Raw genomic sequence first — 12,432 nt, 5'->3', positions numbered from 1 at the left:
CTGCCAGCCTTCGTGCCAAACAGGACAAGGGGTACAAACGTTCTGGACCAGCAAGAAGGGAATCAGAAGGACCTGAACTTCTGACAAAGAAATAATTCAGCTGAATATAACAAGGCATCAAAGCCTCTTGGGCAAACAGTTAAAGGTTTTCAACATTTCTTTAGAGAGAAAATAACTGGCTCAATTTATAGAGCGTCTACTTACTATATGCCAAACATTTATTAGCCACTTTAAAACAATAAATATAAAAATAAAAAATGTATAACTACAGAAGACATTATCTAACTGATTTCAGTAACCGATTAAGGGCTTAGATGTTCCTCTCTGATCAGTAGGTTGCCTTCTATGAATTCCAAGGTAAACGTACCCCAGGTATAGCTACAGATAGGTGGCTGCACCAAGAGAACTTACAGTCATAGCCGGTGAAGCCACTAAGGAAGGCACACCTTTCAGAGGACGTGCCTTAATAAAGTATATCTCTCTCTGAGCAGCTTCAATCTCAGGCAGATATGACCTTTGCAAGAGGGAAGGGAAGGGGAGAACAGTGGTGGGAGAGGGAAGCGAAAAGAGGCAAGAACGAAAGAAGGAAGGAAGAAAAGAAAGAAATAGGGCATTTAGAAAGCCACAGCATTCCTGTCAGAACAGTATTGTTCTGTGTATATCCAGTACTGTTGCAATATCAGTATTGTTCCGTATACATCGCTCTGTCAGTATATCCAGAGCCATCCTCAATAAAAAATCTTGGGAGTACTTATGGAGCAGGTTGACCCTACAGGCAGGGAGACGTGGAGAGCTTGTCTGCTGCGATCCTGAACCGCCTGGCAGATGGCCAGAAGGTTTCCAGTTCACTGGATGATTTTAGGACTCGCATCCCCTCCTCAAGATTCAAGGCAAAGGCGAAAGGGAAGTTAAAAATTAAGCTTTTAATTTTAACATAATGGGGTCAAAGGCTTTGCAGAATGATTTAGAAGAATAAAAAGAGTAGATCCAGAGATTTATTATTTTTTAAAGTTGAAAGGAAAGTCTGCCTTGAGGAAGAAGGAGTTATTTTTCTGCCCTGAATCAGGTTAGTCTTTCTCATCCACACTACTCCGGAGGTTAACAATCAAGTAACTCCATGTAGGGTGATAAAAGGGGCCTTTTCTGTTAAAGAGCTTATCAGAGCTATTTAGTAATTTGGGGGAAAATATCTATTTTCACAAGGGAAAGAAAAAAGAACGTATTTCTAGCAATGAGTGTGAGGTGGACAGATGTGTGGATAGACAAGGCAAGGGAAGGGTGTGTTGTGTGGTGTGTGATGCTCATGTGTCTGTGAGTGCGTGATGTGTTTATGTGTGTGGCTTCTTGGTGTTTGATATGTGTGATTTGTGTGTATGTGTTGTGTGTGGTGCTGAGATGTATTCGTGTGGTTTGTATGTGTGTGAAGTTAGGTGTGTGTGATGTATGAATGTGGAGTGTTGGTGTGTGTATACTTTGAAATAAACAGCAGCCCCAGAAGATGTCCCAGTGTGTGATAATGGTAGTTGAGAAACTGCTCTTTTAAAAATACTTTGCAGATTCCATTTAGGAATCTGTCTTTGGAGCATCTGGTGTCATATAAGCTGATGTGGTCAAATCTCAAGGCGCAGACCAGTGCGTGATCAGTGTGCGTCGGTGCTGAGCTCCCGTCAGGAAGAGCTGTCTGAAATGGGACCAGTTCTTTCAATTCACCCACTTTGTTGAGCTTTCTGCCAGCAAAGGCAGACGTGGGGCGGTGGCCGTGCGTCCGGCAGAGGGGTGCGTGCGGACTATCTGCCTCTCTGTGAAGGGCGACATTAATAAGCAGATAGTTATCTTTCAGCTTTATTAAGATATTAAAAAATTAAACTTATTTTACCTCTCTATTCCTTTTCTAAAATTCTTTCTTTTTATAATTAAATTTTCTGACCTTTAGCAACCTCGTCCTGCTTGAATAACTTCTTCTAACATTCTTTGCAGGGCAGGTGTACTGTCAATGAATTCCCTCAGCTTTTGTTTGTTTGATAATCTCTGTTTTATTTTTGCACTTTTGAGAGATATTTTCATTGCATACAGAATTATGGGTTGGCAGGGTTTCTTGTTCATTTTCTATGCTCTTCAGGTTTTCCATGTATTTTTAATCAACCAAAATACCATAAAAGTGAAATGTCAAAGGAAACGCATGGTGGAGTTGGATGGGTCTTGGTGTGATGAAGCATGTTACCTTGTGACGCAGGATTTAAGTCAGAGAGGAGTGCTGGGGGGCGTTTGGTCAGTTTCTCCCTGTGTTATGCTGACATCAAAGTGTTTTGCACTTGCAGTGGAGACCAAACCCTTCAAGAAGAAGAGAAGCAACTGGAACCCCTTATGCAAATGGATAACCAGGTCCCTCCCAAGAAAGGTAGAAATTATTCTCTTACCCCATCATGTAGGCTTTCTTCTTCTTGAACATGATACCATAGATTCCAGGTGAGAGGATTTTTTCATAAAAATACATAAGGGGTTTTAAAAAGGCTCAGGAAAGGAGGTGAACAAAGCAATCCTGCTATGGTTTTCTGTTAGAAAAACCCTAAATGCAAAGAATCCATGTACCCTGGATGTTCACACTTTGATTCTAAAACGCTTGTCAGTTCACCACTTGATGAGGAATATTGCAAAGAGGCGTCTGTTTTGGTTCCATCTCAGAAAGGACATAGATTCATGGATGGAAATGAGGTAGGATGAATGTTCCTGAGTCACTGCGTCCTTGCACATGAACAGTTATGTATTTTCTGAACATGTTTAAGGCCCTTGTTTATCCAAAGCAGGGCAAGGAAAGGGTCATGAGGAATCACTGCTATAGACTTATAATTATGTCCATATCCTGGAGAACAAAATCCCAGGAGAATGGGGTGGGCGAAGGATTATATACTTTTTCAATTTATGTAAAGGTTAGTGATCTATTAAACTTTTATATTTCTTCTTGTATTAATTTTATATTTGATATTTTTATATTATCCATTTCATCTATGTTCAAATTTATATGAATGGATAAAACATATAAATGCATAAAACACCTAAGCATATAAAATTATATATATATATTTAATATATGTATATATATATCTGTATCACTGATTTCTGCCCTTCTGCCTCACATCTCCTTACTCTTAGGTTCTTTGGGTTTGTTCCTTTGTTATTTTTCCAAGTCTTTTAGTTCTTTCTTCTTTTCTGATAAATATATTCAGCAGTGTACATTTTTCTCTAACTGTCCATGGGTTTGATATGCAGTATCTTACTGCTAGCCCCAAGCACTTCAGAATTCTCCTGTGGTTTACTTTTTAACACAAGGTGAGGACCACACCCTCACCACATGTGTGGTTTAGGATGCACTCTTGAATAGAACCAAAATGCAGAGGAAATAGCAGAGAGCCCAGAGCCACACAGATGAGCCCCAGGTCTCAAGAAAAATCCAACATTTGTCTGGCTGAACTTCAAAACCCTTATGGATCAATGACTATTTTTTTAAACTCTCCATTTCTCCCCTTTTGTAACTGGAATGTCTGTAGCAATTATCTCATGCCTGTCCCACCATTGTATGGTGGGAGTACTGGGAGCACATAATTTGTCTTTTTAGTTTCACAAGTCCACAGATATAAAGATATATAGAGAGATCTAATCCTAGAATGTATTACCTCTATGTCTAGCCTGAGAGTTTCAACTCCAGGCAAGTTCACTGTGGATTCACTGAGACTAAGAAATGACAATACAATGTTCTTGGGATAAAAGGTTTTATACCTGGCTTTATTCTCGTGGGGGTAGGTCAGGAACTAGAGTCATGTCTGCATCCAGTGGTCTGCAGGTTCATAACCCACCTCTGTCTCTGCCTGTGCCCAGAGCACTGGGCAGAGCTCTTTATCTAGTGACTCAGTCAGTAGGAGCTCACTGCCTAGGGTGTCAAAGCAGTAGCCTAGCAGCAGGCCAGTTACATCATCGAGTAGTTTAGGGTCAGGTGAGGATCCCGGCCACATATACCCGTTTATCCACATAAACCAACCACAGATAACAGTGTAACCAAAGACACACCAAATTGCCCTCTGTTGAGTTGTAGTAACAAGGTAGCTTTCACTTTTCTTTCAGACTTGCCAATAAATGTACTTCTGGATCTATGGCAATCTGATATGTGATCATAGCTTCTCAATATATTTATTGAGATATAATTATATACAACAAAATCACAGATCTTAGATGTACATTTAGATGAGTTTGACAAATGCTCTCCTATGGCCAGGATTCTCACCTGGCCCTCGTCAGCTGGCTCACTACACACGTGTGGGCAATACCTTGTTATTGACTCAATATAAAGAGCTCTGCCCAGTGTTCTGGGCTGCTGAATGGCTGCAGGAGAGCAGAGACTGGAGTGATGGCAGTGCTAAGGACAGAGACTGAGATGGCTGTGGGGGCAGAGAGGCCCAGAGGTAGAGGCTGGCTTGCTGCATGCAGACTTGCTCTGAGTGGATGGGATTCTAGTGACTGACTTGCCACTGTGGGAATAAAGTTGGGTACAAACCCTTTCACCCCAAGAATGTCCCACTGTCAGTTTTTCAGTCTCGTTGAATCGATAGTGAACTTGTCTGGGGCTGAAATCCATTGCCAAGACAACATTACATTACTTTAACAGTCTCATAATGTCCCTTTCCTGTCCTTCTTACCTAGAAGAAATTCTTATTCTAATATCCAGCCACATCAATTAATTTTGCCTGTTTTTGAAATTCATAAAGATAGATTCCTAAAGTATGCACTCTTTGGTGTCTAGCTTCTTTAGCTGAGCAAAAATTTTTTTATTGAGATTCATCCAGATTATTGAGTGTATCAGTTTTCCTTCCTCTATTTCTGAGTAATATCCATTGTATTACCATTCCACAGCATGTTCATCCACCCCAAACATGGAGCTATTCTGAGTTAAGCTATAAACATTTTTGTGTAAGTCTTTTATAAGTCTTTTGGTAGACATATGCTTTTACTTATCTTGGGAAAATGCCATTTGTTGAGAAAGACTTTAGTCTCCTACACTGAACTGCAATAGTACATTTATTCAAAAGCATTTGGCCAAACTGCTTGGTCTGTTGAAAACAGACCAAATCTATTTCTGGATTCCCTACTTTCTTCCTACTGATGAATTTGTTTGGTCTGACACCAATGCTACACTGATTATTCTAGATTGAAACTACCCAAAAAGTATATTGTTTTAAATCCTGTTTTTCTTTGCAATCTGCATATATGAGTTTCCCAACTGGACTACGTATATAAATTTGGAGATAAGGTGGTTTCCTCGAGAAAAATGTCTTTGTTATTATTTAAGAGGATTTACTTCCAAGAGTAACGCAGAGCATTTGTATATGGTTCCTTCAAAATAGATAAGAACCAAAGTACTTGAAGGACTGTTTGATTTTCTGGGATATTCTAGTTGGGATTATATTTAAGGGATGTATAGAATTATCCTATCAGTCACACATCTTCCTACTGTATATAATTTCTCAAAGACCATTAAATATAATAAAAATTTTAATATTTAGGTCTTCATAATATAATATTGTATGTCAACTACACTTCAACTTAAAAAAATATTTTAGGATCCAAATTTCTGAGTGGTCCTTCCTAAAGTTAAAATATGTTTTTACCTCAGATGTGTTAACAATAATCCCTTTCTTTCCCAGTTCCAACTTTTTGTTCCCTTCGCTATGGATTATCATTCTTGCTGCACTTCTGTAACACTATAATAATGTCACAGATGATATGTCTAAATCTCACAATAGTAGCCATGGTGAACAGGACGAATCCACATGGTTTGCCAAACACCTCCACAAAGGAGCTACTGGATAACATAAAGGTATATCAAAAATACTATCTACAGTCATACGTTTAACATCCTACCTTGCTAAGTTGTACATGTAAGGATTAAATGTTATCATAATTGATATGACAGTAAAAATTAGAAAAAGAAGCTCAAGTCTTGAGCTTCCTTGCTATAATAATCCAAGTAAATATTTTCCATGATTAAAGTACACCTCAATATTTGTGAAAGGCTTTGTTGTGTGACCCCTGTGTAAAGAAGAATAAAACCCAAAAGTTAGGGCCTCTTTAGAATTGAGAAGTTTGGGCAAGAGAAAAAAAAGGAAACATTTTAAACAAGAAGTAGAAGTCAAGACACATTCATTTTCTTTTTAAGTTTTTGAACATGCAGATATTTACATGTCTCATTAGTTTCATCTATGCAGGGTCATTCGTGGTTGACTTATTAGAAGATACAGTACAGGAAAAGATGGAAATGAGTGGGAAGAATATTTTTTCACTGTATTTTTCCTATGTTTCCTTATGATCATACAGGCCAATATGAACACATTTTCTTATCTTCACCCCTTTCTACATTAAAAATAACACTCTATATCCAACATACTGCACTTTTATTTCTTTCTACACAATCATCAGAACCAGGCTCAGATATAATACAGAGGCAGGAATCCCCAGACAAAGAATTTAAAATAACTATAATTAATCTGTTAGAGGCAGTACTGGAAAAAGTTGGTAACACACAATACAAGATGGGTAATCATGGTAGAGAGATGGAAACTATAAGGAAGAATAAAAATAAATACTAGAAATCAAGTCAACTGTAACAGAAATAAAGAATGTCTTGATGGGCTCATAAGCAGTCTCAATACAGCTGAGGAAAGAATCACTGAACTTGAATATAAGTCAATTGAAAATTCCCAAGCTGAAATGAAATAGAATGGAGGAAAAAAAACTTAACAGAACATTTCAGAATGGTGGACAATATCAAGAGATGTAACATATGCATGCTGAAATACCAGAAAGAGAAGAAGGACAGTGAGAAGAAGAAATATTTGAAAAATTAAGGGCCGAGAACTTTCCCAGATTAATGGCAGGTGGCAAACCAAAAATCCAAGAAGCTCAGAGAACACCTAACAGGACAAATACCAAAATGAAAAAAAGAGAACCTCTTGAATGAAGCCAGAGGAAAAAACGCCTTACCTACAGAGGAACAAGGATAAGAATTATGGAAGACTTCTTACAGAAACCTTTCAAACAAGAAAAAAGGAATGAAATATTTAAAGTGTTCAAAGAAAAAGAAAACCTGTAAAGCTAGAATTTTATATCCAAATAAATTACTTAAAAGTGAAAGAGAATAAAAATTATTTTAGGCAAATAAAAACTGAAGGAATTCATTGCCAGCAGGCCTACCAGCAAGAAATGTAAAAAGTTGATAGATTTTAGTCCAACTATATCAATAATCATTTTAAATGTAAATGATCTACAAACACTAGTTAAAAGACAAAAACTGTAATATTTGATAAGATCTCAAAATATAGCATCTACAAAAAACCTTCACTAAATATAAAGACTCAGATAGATTAAAAGTAAAAGGATGAAGAAAAATGCAAACATGCAACAATGCAAACACTAATCAAAACAATGTTGAAACAGCTCTATTACTCTGAGACAGAAATTTATATAAAAAATTAAAAAGGAGAATATATAGCAAGGAAGATTATCAGAGATAAAGAGGGCATTACCTAACGATATTCTACAAGAAGACATAATAGTCCTGAACGTATATGACCTCAACAACAGGGCAAATATATCCCTAACAAATAGCAAATACAGAAGGCAGAAACTACTAGAACTGAAAGGAGAAATAAACAACTACACAATGGGTGAATGTTTGTTACATCTGCTCTCTGTTTCCTTTCTTTTTTGCATTCCCCTTTTTACCTTCTTTTGGTTAAACTGACCATTTTATATGATATAATTTTATCTCATTTTAATGTATCATTTATACTTAAAAAGACCTGTGTTCGCATTTGCCCAAGGGTTTACAATATACATTTTTAAAATAATCTACATCTACCTTCACATAATACTATACTGCTCCATATGTAGTGTAGGTACCTTATAACAGAGTATTCCCAATTCTGCTCTCCCATCTCATGTGACCCTACTATTATTCATTTCACATATCCATATGCTATAAATACCCAATACATGATAACATTATTGCTTTAAACAAATAATTTCCTTTTAGATCAATTCAAAATAAAATAAGTTATACCTTCATTTGTTTTTTCTGATGTTCTTCCTCTTTTTATGTACATCCTTATGTCTGAGCTATATCATTTCCTTCTGCATGAAAAACTTTTATTAAAATTTGTTTTGTGGATCATGCTTTTGTTTTTACATCTAAGAACTGTTTGCATGGACCAAGTTCAAAAAAAATTCTGCTGTTTTCTTCCAGAAATTTTATAATTTCAGGTTTACCATTATGGTAATGATTTTACATCAGGTTTTATGATTCATCTTGATTTAACTTTTGTATGTGTTGTGTTGAAGAGTCCGTGTTACATATGGCTATGCTATTGTTCTAGCACCATGTGTTGAAAAGACTCCTCTTTCCCCAATGATTGTCTTTGACTGTTGAAAAATCAGTAGTTGTAAGACTAACACACTCCCTACCTGACTTTGAGACTCGTCATAAAGTTATACCAATCAAGAGAAAGTGATATTAGCATAAAGATGGAAAAATAATCAATGAAATATAATAGAAAGTTCACAAGTAGACTCACACATATGAATTACTTTCATGATCTACAAAGGAACTAATGTTAAATTGGAATCCATCAAAATTCAAAAGCCATTGTTAAGAAAATGAAAAGACAAACCAGAGACAGGGGTCAAAGTCTGCAAATTGTATCTAACATTGGAATTCTATTGAACTCAATAAAAATGAAACAAAATGCCTGGTACTAAAACAGGAAAAAGTTCTGAACAGACGCTTCACCAAGGAAGATACGCAAATGGTAAATATTGACGTGTAAAGATGCTCCACATCATTAGTTATTAGGGACAAGCAAATTCACAAAGGTTTATTACTCCACATCAATTTAAATGGCTGAAATTATAGACTGGACATACTATAATTGTTGGTGAGAATATTGAGGCACTGGAAATCTACACTGTAGTGAGAATGCAAAATGGTACCACCACTTTAGTCAAGCATGCACTTACAATATGATCCAGCCATTCCACTGTTAGGTATTTACTGAAGAAAATGAAAACATATGTTCATACAGAGACTTGTACATAAACTCTCATAGTAATTTTACTTTTAATGGCCCCAAACTGGAAATAACAAAAATGTTCGTCAATAGGTGAATGAATGCACAAACTATGGTACATCCATAAAATGAAGTACTATTTAATTTAACACTAAAAAGGAATGAACTATTGATATACAACAACATGAATGAAACTCTAAATAATTAGCCTGAGTAGAATAAGCCAGAAAAAAGAAGACTCCATTTATGTAAAACTTCTAGAAAATGAACACTAAGTCATGTGATAGGCAGCGCATCAGTGACAGGAGAACAGAAGGGAGGCGTTCCAAAAGGTGAAAGGATGCTTTTGGAAGTGAAGAATATGTTCATCATTTGATTGTGGTGATGGTTTCATAAGTGTACACATATTAAAAATTTATCAGGTTAGATGCTTAAAGCCAAAGATTAAATATGCAGTTTATTTCATCAATTGTACCTCAAAAATCTGTTTTAGTCAAAATTTTTTTCTTGAATTTTACTCTTCAATATTTGTAGTATTCCATTGCTCTGGTTTAAATATTGAGAAACATATTTTCTAGAGAAATGGCTACTCAAAGAGGCTGTATTTTAGATCCTTCATTGTAGCGATAGAAGAGGAGCTTAGGCTGTGTAGCCTGGAACATTTTTCTGGCACATTCACGCTACTCTGGAACCTTCTGCTATAATCTAGGGAAACTGATCTCTTTCAAATATGAGTCACAGACAAGGAATTCTCTTTGTTGCTATATAAAATATAGATTTAAGAAATGAAGAAATAAAGCACTTAATTGTTCCAAATTATAAAAGCTCTCTGAATATTGGTCCCACAAAGTAGATCTAAATTTTAACCTGAAATTACAAAATTACAAAATGAACCTGAGAATTAGTGAAGCAATTACAGCTGCGGAAGGAACACCGCGGCGCAGGACATCCAAGGACTCAGAGCAGGGATGGCCCGGTGATGGGCTGTGCTCAGCCAGTAGATGAATGAAGAAAACGGAAGTTGACAGAATTCAGAAAAGGATTATAAAAGAGCAAGAGAGTAGCTTTAGAAAAGAAGACAAAGTAACGAGGAGACCCAGAGAGAGTAGAAACACAAAGGGCATTGTAAAGGGTAGAGTATAGGAAAGAAAAAGAAGAAAGATCAGAAAGGAAGTATCTTTTAGATAAGATACTTCTTATGTAAAAGTTTAGAGGAGGAAACTGTCTCAGAGGCTTCCAAAGAAGCTTTATCCGGCCCTCACCTGCTACCATTAAGGTTTCTACCTGTTCAGTGGGTCCAGAAGCATATGCAACTTCCTCCCCACAGTCCCAGCTATAAAATCAATATTCAGAATTTCTTCTATAAACTTTAACAATCCAACAAATCTAGAGAATGCCCCTAACATAGGAAATGACAGAGGAATCCACTCCCTTGAAAAACATGAAAACATGCCGCATCAGAACAAAAGAAGAGAAATGGCCTTTTTCCTTCGCTGTCCTAACCAATTATTTCCACAATTCAGTCAAAGAACTTCTCTTGCTGGTTTGATCTCTCCGTTGCTATTTTCCTCTCTGGGAGCAGCGTGTATGTGGGGAAATGTTTTGTGAATGAGGCTCACTTAACGGAGGAGTCAGAAGAAAAGAGGGAGCACAGGAGCCGTAGTCCTATGCGGTGCTCAGTTTATATGTACTTGGCAACACTCGAGAAACAAGTACTGAACGTCTAGGCTGTGACAGGTACTGGGCTACATATGTTGCCCTTAACTGTAAGGACTTCGCATGACAGTTGAGGATACAATGATTAAAGGTTATTATACACAGAAAATGATGTTTTAAAGGAATAAAAGGTCCCAGACAGAGCATATCAGGCAGAGGGCGCTGCTTCACACGGGGCGAGCCAGAGGACCAGTTGCCCCGCATCCCCGAACGTCACGGTAAATCACCGGCATGCCGAGTGGCTGAACGTGTCTGCTCTTTTCTTTCAGAACCCTGTGTATGATTGGAGCCCTGAGATCCAGGGGCTCATCTTCAGTTCCATCTTCTATGGTGTACTTTTCACCCAAGTTCCTGTTGGATACTTATCTAGAATATACTCCATAAAGAAAATGGTGGGCTCTGCATTATTCCTCAGCTCTCTGCTTTGCCTGTTCATCCCACTGGCAGCTGAAACTGGAGTCACTTTTGTCATCACATGCCGAGTAGTCCAGGGGGCAGCCCAGGTATTAAGAAATGCAAAAACCGAGCAGGGCTTCAATTCACAGGAAGTGTCAGAGATCAAATGTCCTAATCCTTTTCATTTCAGGGGACGGTGTCCGCCGCTCAGCATGCAATATGGATCAAGTGGTCTCCACCTTTGGAACGAGGCCGACTTACCTCTGTAAGTCTATCAGGTAATGACCTAGAGCCTAGAAGAGTTGAATACCATTGGCATCTCATTGCATCATGTTCTTCCCTAGAACCATAAGAAATGTGTGTATTTCGAACTGTCAAGGACTTTGGAAAACCGTCAACCAGCATCCTCATTTTAAAGATACAGAAACTACCTAGAATGGAGAAGAGGCTTCCTTCTCTCAAATAACAAAAAAAAAAAAAAAAAAGGAGAGAGAGAGAGAGAGAAAGGCAAATATTTTATTCTTTTTCCCCGCTCAGTGTTACGGCATAGGGATTTATTTCACTGGAAACCGTTCATCGCTGCCATCAGGCAACATGACCGCTATTTTCAGATGCCTGCGTTCACTAGGGCTGTGTTTTTGTGCCTCCCGATTAGGGTTCCCACTGGGCTCCTTCACTGCCCTGCTTGCGACTGGGTTCATCTGCCAATCTCTAGGCTGGCCTATGGTCTTCTATATTTTTGGTGAGTCTCTTTCTATAAAATTCCTGTCATTATTCAGAATTCAGGAAAAATTAAAAATAACACCCAGATACAACATAATTTATATGAAGTTAACAATATTAAAAATTATAAATTACATTGAAGGAAAGAGATAAGTCAACATCCTTTAATTTCTTATGACAAGGCATTACACTCAGACCTGCACATGCGTTACTATGCATAACATTCTCAATTCTATGATATAGGTTTTAAAGGCCCAGGCCCCTCTGAACAGTGAAACTCTTGAAGAAATGGATGATCAGAATAGAACCCTGTTTAGATTTCAGGACGATAATAAAATGAGCATACTACTTATACCTAACACCCCAAGCACGGTCCATTAATTTCTGACATAAAATATGAAATCCTTACAAACAGGAATAAATAAGAAACTGTGAAGGACTGGAGTTTCCAATAAGTTGGAAAATAACGTTGACTTTCAGATCATGG

General features: G+C 37.4%; 1 protein-coding gene across 6 annotated transcripts in view; it reads left to right on the top strand.

The window, feature by feature from the left end:
• The first annotated feature begins 946 nt into the window (after positions 1-946).
• Positions 947-12,432, top strand: part of LOC108383710 (sodium-dependent phosphate transport protein 1-like) — a 39,265-nt gene continuing 27,779 nt past the window's right edge. For 5 of the 6 annotated variants that reach the window (XR_012126083.1, XM_073224261.1, XM_073224260.1 and 2 more), the window contains exons 1-6: positions 947-1,066; positions 2,319-2,398; positions 5,694-5,866; positions 11,096-11,329; positions 11,413-11,500; positions 11,878-11,964. Coding sequence is in view for 5 of the 6 variants with exons in the window: in XM_073224261.1 (XP_073080362.1) it covers positions 2,365-2,398; positions 5,694-5,866; positions 11,096-11,329; positions 11,413-11,500; positions 11,878-11,964 (616 nt within the window). In the remaining variant the exon portion in view is untranslated. The remainder of the gene's footprint in view (positions 1,067-2,318; positions 2,399-5,693; positions 5,867-11,095; positions 11,330-11,412; positions 11,501-11,877; positions 11,965-12,432) is intronic. The other variant, XM_036994469.2, reaches the window with a different exon arrangement.

The sequence above is a fragment of the Manis javanica genome, chromosome 16 (genome assembly GCF_040802235.1).
Source record: "Manis javanica isolate MJ-LG chromosome 16, MJ_LKY, whole genome shotgun sequence".
In the NCBI taxonomy this organism is placed as follows: domain Eukaryota; kingdom Metazoa; phylum Chordata; class Mammalia; order Pholidota; family Manidae; genus Manis; species Manis javanica.
Note: the sequence above shows the minus strand (reverse complement) of the source record. Positions and strands in the feature narration are given on the sequence as shown.